At 39.2% G+C, this 15499-nt stretch overlaps 1 protein-coding gene across 2 annotated transcripts; it reads left to right on the forward strand.

The window, feature by feature from the left end:
• The first annotated feature begins 2930 nt into the window (after positions 1-2930).
• zgc:174863 (uncharacterized protein LOC100136852 homolog) lies at positions 2931-14885 on the forward strand. 2 transcript variants are annotated; one of them, XM_047366908.1, is made up of 9 exons: positions 2931-3064; positions 8717-8793; positions 8905-9249; positions 10064-10372; positions 11094-11204; positions 12401-12433; positions 13390-13428; positions 13511-13558; positions 13663-14885. In XM_047366908.1, the coding sequence occupies exons 2-8, from the start codon at positions 8727-8729 to the stop codon at positions 13555-13557; spliced, it is 951 nt and encodes a 316-aa protein (XP_047222864.1). In that variant the 5' UTR covers positions 2931-3064; positions 8717-8726; the 3' UTR covers position 13558; positions 13663-14885. The 2 variants fall into 2 exon arrangements, with proteins under 2 accessions (XP_047222864.1, XP_047222865.1); XM_047366909.1 differs by lacking the exon at positions 12401-12433.
• Positions 14886-15499: the final 614 nt, after the last annotated feature.

A 15499-nucleotide genomic window follows, 5' to 3' on the forward strand; every position in this document is an offset into this window, starting at 1 on the left:
ATGAAATTTGAAATTAGCTAAATATGAAGGGTTTGTTCGCCTGCTTTAGGAGGCTTTCCTTAGCAACCATAGCAACATGTATGTCTGAGAAACTGGTGGGAAACTTCATGTGTTAAAAGTATCATTGAAATTAATAAAAAAACCAAGCCCAATGCCTCTGAAAGGGGAGATGTACAAAAATACTGGACAAGGGAGAAAAATGTACAGGCTTGGGGACGACTGCATCATATTCAAGCCAAGACTTCAAAATATGAACATTACTTCCAGTCAAAATACAATTTAGTAAAATGAACGTATTACTTTAAATCTGAGGCTTAACTGTATGTAGAACAACTATTGTTACTGAGTGATCTTTAAAAGCGGACCTTAATGGAGGACAAAAATTAAATAAAGCTGCAAATCAATATTTGTCCCATTGTCTCCCATTTTATAAAATGTGTAAAAAAATAATATGCATTTGATAATGATAAAGATGATATTGAGCTGTACATCCTTCAGTCAAAGTCCTAAGACTCAATAAAAAGCTGATTGGCTGCCAGTTTCCTTCGATTAAAAGAAGAAAACTGAAATACGTTGGATAATTATGTCATCTCTCTTAATTCCATTGTCTCTCATCCTGAACTGGAAATAATTAATGCTTTTGTTTTGTCATCTTGATGAAGATTTTGGTGCCTTGGATAAGAGCCCATCAGCTTCTGGCAAAAATCACCCAAATGCTCAGTGACTTCTACATTGGCTCCTGGTGTATTTTATAATTTATTTTATAATGTACAGGTCCTTGTCAAAATATTAGCATATTGTGATAAAGTTCATTATTTTCCATAATGTCATGATGAAAATTTAACATTCATATATTTTAGATTCATTGCACACTAACTGAAATATTTCAGGTCTTTTATTGTCTTAATACGGATGATTTTGGCATACAGCTCATGAAAACCCAAAATTCCTATCTCACAAAATTAGCATATCATTAAAAGGGTCTCTAAACGAGCTATGAACCTAATCATCTGAATCAACGAGTTAACTCTAAACACCTGCAAAAGATTCCTGAGGCCTTTAAAACTCCCAGCCTGGTTCATCACTCAAAACCCCAATCATGGGTAAGACTGCCGACCTGACTGCTGTCCAGAAGGCCACTATTGACACCCTCAAGCAAGAGGGTAAGACACAGAAAGAAATTTCTGAACGAATAGGCTGTTCCCAGAGTGCTGTATCAAGGCACCTCAGTGGGAAGTCTGTGGGAAGGAAAAAGTGTGGCAGAAAACGCTGCACAACGAGAAGAGGTGACCGGACCCTGAGGAAGATTGTGGAGAAGGGCCGATTCCAGACCTTGGGGGACCTGCGGAAGCAGTGGACTGAGTCTGGAGTAGAAACATCCAGAGCCACCGTGCACAGGCGTGTGCAGGAAATGGGGTACAGGTGCCGCATTCCCCAGGTCAAGCCACTTTTGAACCAGAAACAGCGGCAGAAGCGCCTGACCTGGGCTACAGAGAAGCAGCACTGGACTGTTGCTCAGTGGTCCAAAGTACTTTTTTCGGATGAAAGCAAATTCTGCATGTCATTCGGAAATCAAGGTGCCAGAGTCTGGAGGAAGACTGGGGAGAAGGAAATGCCAAAATGCCAGAAGTCCAGTGTCAAGTACCCACAGTCAGTGATGGTCTGGGGTGCCGTGTCAGCTGCTGGTGTTGGTCCACTGTGTTTTATCAAGGGCAGGGTCAATGCAGCTAGCTATCAGGAGATTTTGGAGCACTTCATGCTTCCATCTGCTGAAAAGCTTTATGGAGATGAAGATTTCATTTTTCAGCACGACCTGGCACCTGCTCACAGTGCCAAAACCACTGGTAAATGGTTTACTGACCATGGTATCACTGTGCTCAATTGGCCTGCCAACTCTCCTGACCTGAACCCCATAGAGAATCTGTGGGATATTGTGAAGAGAACGTTGAGAGACTCAAGACCCAACACTCTGGATGAGCTAAAGGCCGCTATCGAAGCATCCTGGGCCTCCATAAGACCTCAGCAGTGCCACAGGCTGATTGCCTCCATGCCACGCCGCATTGAAGCAGTCATTTCTGCAAAAGGATTCCCGACCAAGTATTGAGTGCATAACTGTACATGATTATTTGAAGGTTAACGTTTTTTGTATTAAAAACACTTTTCTTTTATTGGTCGGATGAAATATGCTAATTTTGTGAGATAGGAATTTTGGGTTTTCATGAGCTGTATGCCAAAATCATCCGTATTAAGACAATAAAAGACCTGAAATATTTCAGTTAGTGTGCAATGAATCTAAAATATATGAATGTTAAATTTTCATCATGACATTATGGAAAATAATGAACTTTATCACAATATGCTAATATTTTGAGAAGGACCTGTATATTCTTGTCCTGACCAGGAGAGCTCGTTTTGAGCAGGCACCGCGTTACATCAGAGGACTAACATTCATCCAACCTCAGCAGGTCCTTGAGGTGTTGTGATCAGGGCCTGCTGATAGTCCCCCATACTAAACTGTATGGCTGTCCTTGGACACTGAGGTCAGCTGACTGTAAACTAGAGTTTGTTTGTAAACTAAATATTTAACTTGCCAATTGAATATTTAGCTTGGAAATGATATTTCTAAATGTATTAATGACATGGTAAAAATATGTCTTTAAAAATGAACCCCCATTTATTTATCTCATATGACAAGGTAAATAATAAATATTAATGTCAATTTTAGACTATAACTTTACAAACGGCAGCCCATACTATGTCCTTAAATAAATAAACTTCACAACTTAATTACTATTTAAGACTGTCTGCCAGAGTAAATTTATATGGGTGGCCATTGCCCCTCGTCGGCCACCCACTGGTGACGCCACTGTGGACAATGTAAAGAAAGCAGTTCTTGTAAGGCTGCACACAGCTAAAATGGCTTATTGTGGGATGGCGTTAGATCGCAGCCAGCCCTCCTACTGACATCTTATTCATAATGAAAGTGAAAGTATTGTATACTAACTCCCTCTGTGTCACGCCAGTCATTTGTCCTCAGTGGAGGCCGTGAAGAGGAGCTTGTACGGTAAGTCTGACCTCCTTTTGCCATGATACACCCCTATGGTATGTATCGTATATAGGCCATATGTTTGACCCCACGCCACAGCAGACCGTAAGAGGGGGCTAAAGGATCGTGGAAAATCAGTAAAACGACGTGGCGCTTAATACTTTAACGAAATCCGCGTCTCTGTTACTGTCAGCCATATGTTATTCAAGACTTTGGAAGGGGTCGAGCTCTGTGTTTAACCTCTTGCCTTCATAAGCCGTTGTAGGTTTTACTTTCGCTTCGTGTTTGGTTCAGATTTATAAACTCCGTTTCGGTCCTTGTTTTGTTACAAACTGAGAAGTGTTAAGTCGACCACTAGGCGTCCGAAATGAGATTGTTTTATATTTTATTAAAGAAAGGCGCTTCTATTCGCACATTCAAATTCATTCAAATTCAAAATGCAGTGTGGAAAGGTTTGCATTTGCTGTGTTGTTGGGGATATTGACGTGGAGGCACATTATTCAAGTTCCCCTTTATGCAGTCAAACAACGTCATGTTCTGAAATACTGATGGGCAAATAGTCTGAATAAATACAGCTCATCTACGCACAGATCAATTGTTAACGGAAAACACTGAGCTTTATCTTTGTCATTTTTATAAAAGTAAAAAATAGACAGAATATTGTGTAACACTGGAGTGGACCCGGAAAACAGCAGAACAAGTAAAGATTAGAATAGATTGTATTGTCTCACAGTGGAGAAATTAAAATCAATATATTTGTGAACAATTGAAGCATACATTTTATTTTGGCTGAAATTGCGATTAATCATCTGTCCAGTAAAGTCATGCATCGCTGGGTATATTCCACCTGAGTTCTGGATCATTAATGTAACTGCTGTTCTTGGAAGATTTGACAACAGTAATGTTTCTGCAGTAAAAACACACTCAAGTTATTGGACTTTACCTTTTTTCTAAGCAAATGAATGTTTTTGTTGGTGTGTTCAATTTTATGAGCTACAGTTTGTCATGTGTATTTTATAAAGCAAACCTTTCTGTACATGACAGAAAAGTTGGAGCTAATAATTGAGTCTAATGATAACAAGTATTTTTAATTTGTTGGTCACATATTTCAGTTTAGCAGCATGTTTTCCACCTGAGTGGTGAAAAATTATAAAACAATTTTATGCCTAAGGATGATTGAAAGAACAAAATTATGCATTAAAGTGTTTTTCTTTATTGTATTTTTTTTTTTGTTTACGCTCGTGTGACTTTTTGCCACATTTTACATTTAAATCTATGAAAAGATGGGTTTTTCTGGCTTCGTCCCACGTTCCATAAACATTTGTTACTTAGTTAGTTAGTGAGTAAGTTAGGGCACTCAAATATTGTTCTTATGTGTGAGTGTGTGCCTGTCCTGTCCTATTAGGGATTGACAACCTGTCCAGGGGGTAACCCACCTCTCGTCCAATGAACATGTCACCCTGTAAGGAATAATTGGGTAACGAAAATTGATGGATCGAGGGAAGAAATTTTGCCACCTCCTCCCTAATATGAGAGATAATATATAACACACACTAGAACTATTAGGTAGGTCTCCCAAGGTGTTTAGCCTGTGAACTTTGATAAATTCTTTGTGCTGGAATTGTCCATTTTCATCATATGTTTTTCCACACTCCATTTGGGAATGAACTCCTCATCGCACAGGATGTGTGAAAAAACTCACAATGTGGGTTTTGCAGATATATCTTCACTATTCACAACAGAAAATCTTGGCGTCCAGCATCACACAGCTGCTGTGCCTGGATTTTTTCTCATTGAAATGTGGCCTTGTAGAAAATGAGAAAGCTCATTCGTGACCCCTTGACTTGGCAGTCAAGTTGGAGGGCTGCATGCTGGTTTGATCACTTTCTATTCTTCAGAGAATATCCATGTCACATTCACAATTCAATTTCACTTGCAGAGAAAGGCCTGTCCTTGCTCAATTTGTGTTGGTGGGACAGTGACCACTTGTAATGCTGAAGGAAAAGTGCAAGGGCAACAGGGTGCTTTTTTCAAAGGTTCTGATTGAAAGCAAAATGATTTGGGCTGGCTCTGGCTGCTGGACTCCAGTCGTTCCCTCTGTGACTGTGTGGTTTCTTTCCACCCTTCAAGGCATAGGGGCTAAAATTTCGGCTACTGACTGGCTTTTTAGTTTGTAATGTTTTTTGTGGGTATTAAATTCAGTGGTGGAATGCTAAATGTTGAAATGTAACGTTGCATACAGAAAGATAAGCTGGTAGGTAAAATCCAGCAAGTTCAAATCATGAGAAACGCATCCTGTTTAATTAAACTGTAGAGGATGGAAAAATAATCAAGAGAGCTTTCTCTTTCAGAATGACTGTTCTTACTGATGAATGTCAGATAAACCAACCCTGTTCGTGCAAAGCTGGTCAGACTGGATTTTATAGAGCTGAATGGATAGGATTGATATTTACTCTATGAATCCATTATCAAAACAGACTTGCTGTTAACCCTGATACATAAAACTGACCACAAAAGCTCTAATGAAGTCAGAATACTTCCTTACGGTGCATTTCATGGTGACTCACAGAAGGTGGGTACTGCAGATTTGACCTAGTTCTGGATTTATTTTCTCTGTCTGTGTTTATGAAAGAAAATTCTATTTAAATGTGAAAATATCCTTTTTGTGCCTCTTTTGGTGAGCTATGGTGAACTGAAAGAGGATCTTTCTGGAGAAAGAAGAGAAGGGACCAACCATCTTTTACCTCTTTCTAAGAACAAAAAGACTGTACTTTTACATTGAATAGAAATAGAAGTGAGGTTTTGTTAAACGTTTATGAGCAGTTCATATCTTACTTGCAGTTGACAACTCTCTTGGTGTTTTCTTTCAGCAGAAATCCAGATTAGTTGGTCTCAGAGGCTGAGGCTAGCCTGAGACAGGTCAAGATCTAAGAGAACCTCTACCTTATTAAAACAACGCCAGCTTCAGAAACATCATTGCTTCTAAGGCTAACGCTATGTCATGAGACCACTGTCATGTCTGCATTGGTTGATGTTTTTATATTTTTTTTTTACAGAGAAGCCTAGATTATTCACAAAAGGCATAAAGGTTGGAGACAGTGCCCCACCAATGATCTTGCTATGTAAATCATGTACTGAGAGCTGAACATGTAAAGCATATCCGGCCAGAGTAGCTGATATAAAAATCAAAAATATTATAGCAGTTTAAGGGAATGTTATTTTATTAGTATTGATATTGTCATGCTTGTGTATGAGACACTTGCTCTGACCAGAAATGTTCAGTTCTTAGCACATGTTGCACACAGGAAACTTTATACTGATACCACTTCCTACCTCCATTTGCTGTGTTAATAATCCTGAACGTCTAAATAATCACCCAAAGCAAAAATGTCAATGATTGAAAGGCTCGTAAAATATTGTGTGCTTAAAGTGCTAAAATATTTCATAAATTGGAGTTTTAAGATGCCAGAAGCTCACTTTGGTCTTGGCCCCTCTCAGACTAGCCATTAGCTTAGCCTCCAGCTGATCTTGCTTTAATCTAAATAAAGACCCTAAAGGAGTTTTCTACTGCTGGCAAGATAATAATTGCTTATCATCTTCCAATACAACCTTACATCAAATATCGTGACCTCTCCTTTTAATACTTGTTTTCATCCGGTTTATTTAGCTGTGAGGAACTCATGTTGAGTTGGCGTTATCAAACAATCTGTAAACACTTCACCTTACAACGTCATCTTTACCATTTGTTTGCAATGTCAGTAACATCAAATCAGTCATAAAGAAGCAACAGAGCTTAATGATTTTATACCAGTGTAAACAGCGATAAAAGGTCAGGCACATCTTCTCAATCAGCAGACTTTTATTTTTCTCCTCCAACCTATGACGGACCATTCTCTCAGGCTGTTGTCTGTCTCCGGTGACCAAAAAGAAATGTGGTAGCTGCATCGATGCATATCAAGTGGGCAACTTGGTATGCAAGCTAAAGTTATGTTTGAGAACAATGTTAACAGTGAAATCAAAGAGCTGAATGAAATGATAAGGGCCTGTCGGTGCTTGTTGCAAGATGTTTAGAGGCTGAGTCTGTCCTTCTTGATAAAATGAAAACCTGCTCATATAAGACCTCTGATCTTGTGAATGAAACTGCCCTCCCTTTATTTACATTGGTCCAGTTACTCTTTACACTAGATGAAAAATGGCATAAATAGCATCAGTTTTAAAGGTTTAAATAGTCTTATCAGCCTCTCTGGAATTAAAGTGAATTCCGTCAGAGAAATCAAACAGCAAATCTCAAAAACTATTTTGTTTGTTGGAAAATGTTTAGTCATCTGCAGCTGTCTTTACTCAAAGTCATAACCCTGTGACAAAGTACAGATCAGAGATAAAGTTTTGATTATAGATTATTTCTCTTCAAAGTCTCAAAGAGGATTGTTTGCTGGGGTGTATGTTTAACCACTTTTTCCTTGCGAAAAAAATGTATGTGTCTGCTCCATCAATGCACTGTTTAGTAATAATGCACAAGTCGTGTTTTTCCTGTGCACATATTAAAAAGTCGTCTTGGTTTTAACTTGAAACATCTTAGTCAAATCTGTCATCTCATCAAAAACACTGTAATCTTCAGTAAAATCCTATGGACATTTTTCTTGCTCTTTTTGCTTTCTGCTGGTGTGAAATTCTTGCAGTCTGATGACCTTGTTAAAAATATGATTGTATCATTGGCACCAAAATTAAAAATGTAACATGATCTAATTGCTTTTAATTAAAACAGCAAATCAGCAGTTAAAGCCTCAGCAGGAAAAATAATGTAACATTTCAGTGTAACAAACCGATAATTAATTAGTTGGACTATCTGCTCTGCCAGCAAGCCTGCAGTCTGCTGCCACACAGACAATCCACTAATAGCTTGCCAACTGTAGTTGGAAAATAACAGTTACTTCAAAAAGAGTGATGGGTAACTGGAGTACCAGTCTTTGAGGCAGCTGTCTAGCAGTGCACAGCAACAGGTGGGGAAGGAGAAGTGCTGCTTTACTCTGTGCCTCATACAGCAGAGAAAACCTCAGCACTTTGTTTGGTATTTCACTTGGTGGTCATTAAAGCCGTGTGGCACAATACCTTATATCTTGACGAATGCCTAATTCCTAATAGACAGGTATAAGAACCTGGTTGACAGCTTGGAGGTTTTCGTCACAGGACATATTTCCAAACTATTTCCAAATTGTTTTATGCAACAAAATAGTGGAGGAGTGCACAGCAACAGCAGATTGGAGAGAGGCTCCGGTAACATCCAGTCACTTTCTCTGGTGTCCTAGTAAAAGGACTGCAAGCTGTAGGAGTGGCATGACTGGAAATTATTGCAGTTTTGAAACTGTAACTTTTTACCATCTTGTTGAAGGTCTCCCAAGCTGGTCATTTGCATGACTTTCCTCAGTGACTAGATTTTTGCAATCAGTAGACTTGAACCGATTCCTCCAACGGCTCACTTCTTCTGATAAAGCACACTTACAGATTTATTTCAGTCCTAATCTTATCTCAGTGTTCATCAGATAGTGAACTCAACATGTGGCTGATTGGTGACTTTTGCACCCTTTGCACATATATTTACAAAGCTCGCTTCATATCTGTATGCTGTTTGTCTTTTAAAATGAACTTAACTGATTTGTTTTTTTATTTTAGGTAAAAAGACATGGCCTCCTGTAGTAGCCTCTTCTTTGTGCTCTTTGTCTTCTGTTTCTATTCAGGAGTCATACCCTGTGAGTTTAAATGAAAACAAGGTTCATTTCTATAATATGGATTTACATTTGAAATGCTTCAAATGATTCATTTAACCTTCTGTTTCATGTTTGCTTTCTTTCTGTCTACAGCGTTCATTGAAGTGGCATGTGAACCTACAACCAAGGCTCAGTTCAACCATCAGTCCATGCTGATGTGTGCGGTCAAACCCAAGGAAAACATAAGAAATTTAAAAATCATCCTGGTTGTCTGGAGAAAGACAGGATTGGAAAATCCTGTTGCAGTTTTTGATAATAGAAATACCAAACCAGAATATAAAAAGCAGCAAGGCTATGAGTTTGCTGACCACAGCTTGAAAACCATGAACGTATCTCTGCTCATCAGCAACACCAAATTGCAGCACGAGGGAGAGTATAAGTGCGATGTGATGACAGATAGTGGTCCCGCCACCCGTACAACTATGCTCAAAGTGACAGGTGAAGCTGACCGATGACTGTTATAAGAAGAAAATACAGATACATCTAAGAAAGTATGAATATCATGAAAAAGTTCTATATTTTTTGTCACTCATTTCAGAGAGTGAAACTCATATATTATTTAAAATCATCATACATGAATACATCATATAATACATCAAGTTTCCAGAGTCTGGAGGAAGAGTGGAAAGGCACAGAATCCACGTTGCTTGTAGTCCAGTGTGAAGTTTCCATAGTCAGTGATGGTTTGGGGGGCCATGCCATCTGCCATGCTGGTGTTGGTCCACTGGGTTTTCTGAAGTTCACAGTCAATGCAGCAATCTACCAGGAAATTCTAGAGCACTTCATGCTTATGTAATATTCTTATTTTCTGAGACACAGAATTTTGTTTTTTATTACCTGTAATCTATAATCATCAAAACTACAAGAAATAAAACCTTAAAATATTTCACTCTATATGTAATGAATCTATATTATAAATGAGTTTCACCGAATAACTGCATTATAAGACAAAAAATATTTAACTTTTTCATGATATTTGAATTTTTTTAGAAGTACCTGTATGTCTTCAAAGTAGTTTTTGACAAATTTTAATTTAATAAAGTGATACTCATCATAATCATCATGTTGTTTCATGCTGTTTAACTGTGGCGTAATTTCTTTGACTGCATAACATTTTATTTTAGAAGTTCTGTTTACTTGACATGGATGAATGTAAACAAATGTCATTCAGATTTTTTGATGCTATTTGAGAGGTTCATCAGTGCCAAGTTCAGCTCTTTGATCATGTTTCCTTTCCATTTTGCTTTCGCAGCCAAGTACAATACCCCGACTGTGCGCAGCATTGATCAGAAAGACATTCCAAACGTACACAAGACTCTGATTTGTGAGGCTAGTGGTGGCTACCCAAAAGGCCAACTACGCTGGTTTGATGAAAACAAAACAGAGTGGACAAAAAGCGCCAAGCTCACAGAGAACAAGAGGAATGACGGTCTGTTTGAGCTCTCCAGCGAGTTGCAATTGCTGACAGGATCCACCTTCTCCGAGTACACCTGCGTGGTCTACAATGCCAGTTACGACAAAGAAGACTCGGCTTCAATAGTAGTGAATAATCCAAGTCGATGTATGTGTTTCTAAGTGCACAGCATTTTTCAGCACACACAAACAAGTTTCAGACAGAGCAGTTACATAGCCAGACTTTGGTTAAAGATTGCTCAATCCAGGGGCCAGCTGTACATGTTTTTCTTAGCCTTGTGGGAGGTTGAGGCAAGGCTGAACCTCCCAACGGAAAACACGTGTGAAGGAGTTGTGGACCATGAAAAGACATAGGTCCTGTAAATGTCCTGTAACAGAAAAACCAGGAGTTCAACAGAACAAGATGATTAAAATGGAGGTCTTCGTATGCTGAATCAGTTTCTCTACGTAACTTTAGTTTTGCTTGCTAATTTGCAGGTGTGTTCAGACACCAAAAAGTAAATAGACATGCTGGTACATGCTTCTGTTCCGACATATTAGCCAATCCAAACAGCGCCTGTCAGATGAAACTAGGTAAAGCTTCAGGGAAAAACAGTTCCATCTCTTCCTCATAGAAAGACTTTTCAACATCCTTGTTCCACAGCTGTATGAGCTGCAATCTAAATTCTCACAGCTGTCACATAAATTAGTATCTGGTGTTCAACTCTCTGAAACACCAGTGCATCAGCTGCTAGCTGCCCTTTGTACTTGTTTGGGTCAAAGCGACAGTAGCAACATACCTTATGTTACAAGTGCTCGAAACCTTTTGCTGTTGTGTCATAATTTGAGTATGAAAGCATTAATCCTTTCCTTCAAACTGTTTCATTCAGTGTCTAAAATAAAAACCCCAGGATCGGCAATAATTGCTCCAGTGGTGGTCATCGGGTCGCTGATTGTGGGGTTGCTGATGGCACTGCTATTCTTTAGAAGACGATCTCAACGTGAGTTTATGTTTGATTTTTGATCACATGTAACATGTATGAATGTCTTGGCAAAAAATAATTAATTATGTTTGAAGAATCTCAGTTGAATATTTAAATGTACTGTTTTAGAGGCAGAGGCATATTGGTAGAACGGGTGCCCCATAAATGTAGGATATTAGTCTGAGGTTCCATTCCTGACCTATGAAAATAGGGTGGAGAGAACCCACAACAGCCTGTTTACCTTAATAAGGCAGCTATCATTTACGTTCCTTGCCATGACTTTCTGTGTTTTTCATGACCAGAAATATTTCAAAACAGCCAAATTTATCTTTCTTGTGAGTGAGAGTTAAGTGAGCTTGACACTGTCTCTGGCATCTCATCAAAGGACTTTAAGGTATCAGAATTTTAGAGGTTTTGATAGGATACATGTTTAAAACCTTGGTGCACCAGTAAATAGCTATGCTTTTTTAGCACTACCTGCTCTATTTAATTTCCATGACTTCTCAAAGAGAGGAGTTGCATCAGAACTCCCACAGATGTTGCATCAATAGCTCAGAATGTCGTCTTACCACAGTAGCAATTAATTTGGTTGGAGTTTCTAGTTCCCAGAACACTACACTGTGGAAGTGGCAGCCTACAGATCATAATAAGCAGCCTTTATAAGTATTTATTGAAACTTGTTTCTTTTTGGGATTATTATCGTTATTCATTGTCACCGGTTATACCACATTTTACCATATACAGCAAACTGACTATTTTTATGTAATTGGTTATTTTAAAATATATTTTATTAAATTTATAGCATCTTAATGCCAACCTTTAAAACTAGAGTCTGACTGTTAAATGAAGTTTGATCAGAATCTAAAAGGCTTTATATAATTTGGTCTGATACAATTGAGCTGATTATTAATCAACCCTTTAGAGTTTAGTGACTCTGACATTTTATCACTTCACAAACAACAGACGAACTATAAAGAAAGATTGATGACAGGAACAACTTGCAAAACACCTGAAATGTGACCATTCAGGCTGGGGAAGTGCCTCCTATTGTTACACAGTATGAAGCAGCTGGCTGGGAACTTTTAACTTCTTTAAATATTGCAGTAAAAATAGTTTGTGTGGTTAAAGCTCTTCTGGAGTTAATAAAATGGTAGACGTGTTGCAGTGAGTGTGTACCTTTTGTCATGTTCTGCCTTTTTTCAAATGTCTGACAGAAAACCGAAGACTCTCAACTACTCCTCTTATGGGTATGTCCATTTTTGGACAAACTGTTACAGCTCTTACAATTATCTTCTAAAAGGGCATAAATGGCTAACAGTACTAAAGATAAAACTAAGGGTCATTCCTGTGGGAACTACAGCTGAATCACATGTTCATCACTGACCAGGAAACTCTGCTGTCCTAGGACTAAATGCTGTGTTTTCCCTTTCCCTTTACTTAAAGGAATAGTTCAGGACTCTCAAAGTAAAGTTCTGTTGAAAGGTGTAGCAGTTAATATCTTACCTGCAACAGATACTTCAGCTGAAGCTAACATTGTTAGATGATTTTTTTTCCATCTTCCTCTGTGAACTATTTCCCGAGAATTGGAATTGTGCACCCTTTTGGGTAGAAAGTAGACCCTGTGGTTTGAATGAGAGTCAGTGCAACATCAGGGTGCTTGGTGAAATCAATAAAAAACATTGTAGTGGCGGGAGAAAAGGTTTTCTATATAATTTTGCAAATCAGGGACTAGCAGCTATGTCTCAAAATTGTTTGTCTTGCATGATATTCAAGGACCTAGGGTCTACGTTTCCTCTAAAAGAGATGCAAAAGTTAATCTTGCTGTTACCGCCACCTGTTGGAGCAGCATAGGAAGTGTTTTTGATTGGAAACCCGCAGACAGTGTGAACGCAGATTCTTTCAAAAACAAAGGCCAAATTATCTGAGGTAGTGTAGCTGGGGCCAAGAGTAACAGGTAAGACTGTAACTGCGTAAAGCCTTTTTTGGTGAACATTGCGCCAAATTTGATGAAATGTTCCTTTAAACTTTGCATGGCAAGTCCAGACACGTATGACAGTATTCCATTAGGGTTCCGTCTTTGTGCTTAGGCTTCAGGTGCTGAGAGATCTGTCTGTGCTTGCATGCCATGAACTTAATATGGTGGTGGCTTCACATCTACTTTCTATGACTGCAAATTCTTACATAATGTCAAAACTTTTTTTAGGGACACATCACGAGGTTTCCGCTTCAGATCCAGGTGACGGTAAGCCCAGATTAAGTGTGCATTTAGATTACATCATTTCATTTAGTGTTTACACTGGCCTAAATAATACACGTGTCCACAGATCAAACTACTATAGGCGGTGTCAACGGGAAAGACAGCATGGCCTAAGGTAATGGTTGAACCTTTAGTCTACGACTGAGAATACTGTTTATTTCTGCACCAGCAGGAACAGACTTCAACAAATAGCTGAAAGCTTTCTCTTTCTCTTTGCAGGAAACCAGATGAGCCACATTTATTTATCCATTTACTGCCAACCTCCAAAATCGGCACTTCCTTCCTTCTAAGATCCACACTCACAATATAACTTTCCTTCAATTAATAACCATCCATATTCAGGGATATCTTGTATTACTGTGATTCACCATACTGATAAAGAGAGATTTAATCAAGTCAAAATAAAACAAGATGGGATTCACTGTTCCTGCGTCGAGTGAAGAAGCAGCTTAAAGGAAGGCGGTACAAATCTAGGCTCAGACATGTTAAACACAAAATGCAACATGTTGCCAAGATCCCTAAATTTTAGGAATAACAGGAGTCTGGATCCAACCCGAGATGTAGTGGCTGTTGGAGGAGATATGAGAAGACAGATAATATGTCTGCGTTTGCCCTATGCTGTAAATGTAGCCATTGGCAGCTCAAGTAAGTTTCTTTGTTTTTCTTTGTCTTTTTGTAATATTATGTAAGACCTTTAAGGAAAACACTTAATTAGAAAGGGGGAGGGAGGTTCATGAAAGTACCCAATGTAGTGTGTGTATTTTACACTGAAAGTGCTCTGCACATTAGCCATTAATAGGACAAGAAATCAAAGCCAAAGGTGTGACTGTCTTTGGTCAAAGTTCAGTTTTTGTTTGTGTGGCATTGTGCTCAATACCAGAGCTCATATCCTTTTTCTGTCTGCTGATATCACATGATCGCAGAAACCTGTCCTAAAGCCAAAGCCCTTTTGTCTTTCTGCTTGTGTAAAGTAAGACTGTACTTAGATAACCTTCAGTTAATACAATGTCTTTTTTTATCACTGGTTTGGTTTCATTCTTTGTGTAGAAAGTAGAAGATGAGGCTCAACCAGTGTTGATTTATTGTAAGATAAAAAGTTTTTTATTGTTGCAGGGAAGGTACCATCAAGCTCACAGGAGTTGTCAAGAGTGCTGCCCTCAGGCATGTTTTTGTTCGCCTCAGCAAGTTTTTCATTAATCTTGTACTCTAATGATTAACTTGAAAACCAGGAAAACAGTAAAGGTTTTCAATTTTGTAACCTTAAAACATAACAAATTAAAAATGTCAGGCAACTTGGAATGTTTTTACATTTTCATATCTTTGTCACATTTTGTAAATGAGGTTGAGCACCATAAGACTAGTCACTGTTGTTTCATATGATTTACTGTCTAAATGTATTGAGTGTGAAAAAACTTCAATTAAAATCTGTTTTCTGATGTAAATAATAATTTTTTTGTATTTCTTTTATTCTGATGTGTTGGGTTAATGGTTTTTGTTGTTCAGTCCATTCAGTTGGATCCTGGTTAAGTACTCGTACTCGTCTTCCGTTTACTGCTGCCCCCGCGACCTGGTCCCAGATGAGAGACACCCAGACGTCCCTCTCCCCAGACACCTCCTCCGGGGACACGTCCGGGCCGTCCCCTGGGCCTTCTCCCGGTGGGACGTGCCTGGAACACCCCCGAGGAAGGCGTCTAGGAGGCATCCGATATAGATGCCCGAGCCACCTCAACTGGTTCCTCTCGATGTGGAGGAGCAGCGGCTCTACTCCGAGCTCCTCCCGGATGGCCGAGCTCCTCACCCTATCTCTAAGGGGGAGCCCGGCAACCCTACAGAGGAAGCTCATTTCAGCCGCTTGTATCCGGGATCTCGTTCTTTCGGTCATGGCCCAAAGTTCATGGCCATAGATGAGGGTAGGAACGTAGACCGACCGGTAAATCGAGAGCTTCGCTTTTCGGCTCAGCTCTCTCTTCACCATAACCGACCGGCACAGCGCCCCCATTACTGTGGCAGCCACACCAATCCGTCTTTTGATCTCCCGTTCCATTCTTCCCTCACT

The sequence above is a fragment of the Girardinichthys multiradiatus genome, chromosome 5 (genome assembly GCF_021462225.1).
Source record: "Girardinichthys multiradiatus isolate DD_20200921_A chromosome 5, DD_fGirMul_XY1, whole genome shotgun sequence".
In the NCBI taxonomy this organism is placed as follows: domain Eukaryota; kingdom Metazoa; phylum Chordata; class Actinopteri; order Cyprinodontiformes; family Goodeidae; genus Girardinichthys; species Girardinichthys multiradiatus.

Coding starts and splice junctions, on each gene's coding strand:
- zgc:174863 (XM_047366908.1), top strand. CDS start 8,727: ATGGCCTCCTGTAGTAGCCTCTTCTTTGTGCTCTTTGTCTTCTGTTTC. Junction 8,794..8,904: donor CTATTCAGGAGTCATACCCT/GTGAGTTTAAAT, acceptor TTCTGTCTACAG/CGTTCATTGAAGTGGCATGT. Junction 9,250..10,063: donor AACTATGCTCAAAGTGACAG/GTGAAGCTGACC, acceptor TTGCTTTCGCAG/CCAAGTACAATACCCCGACT.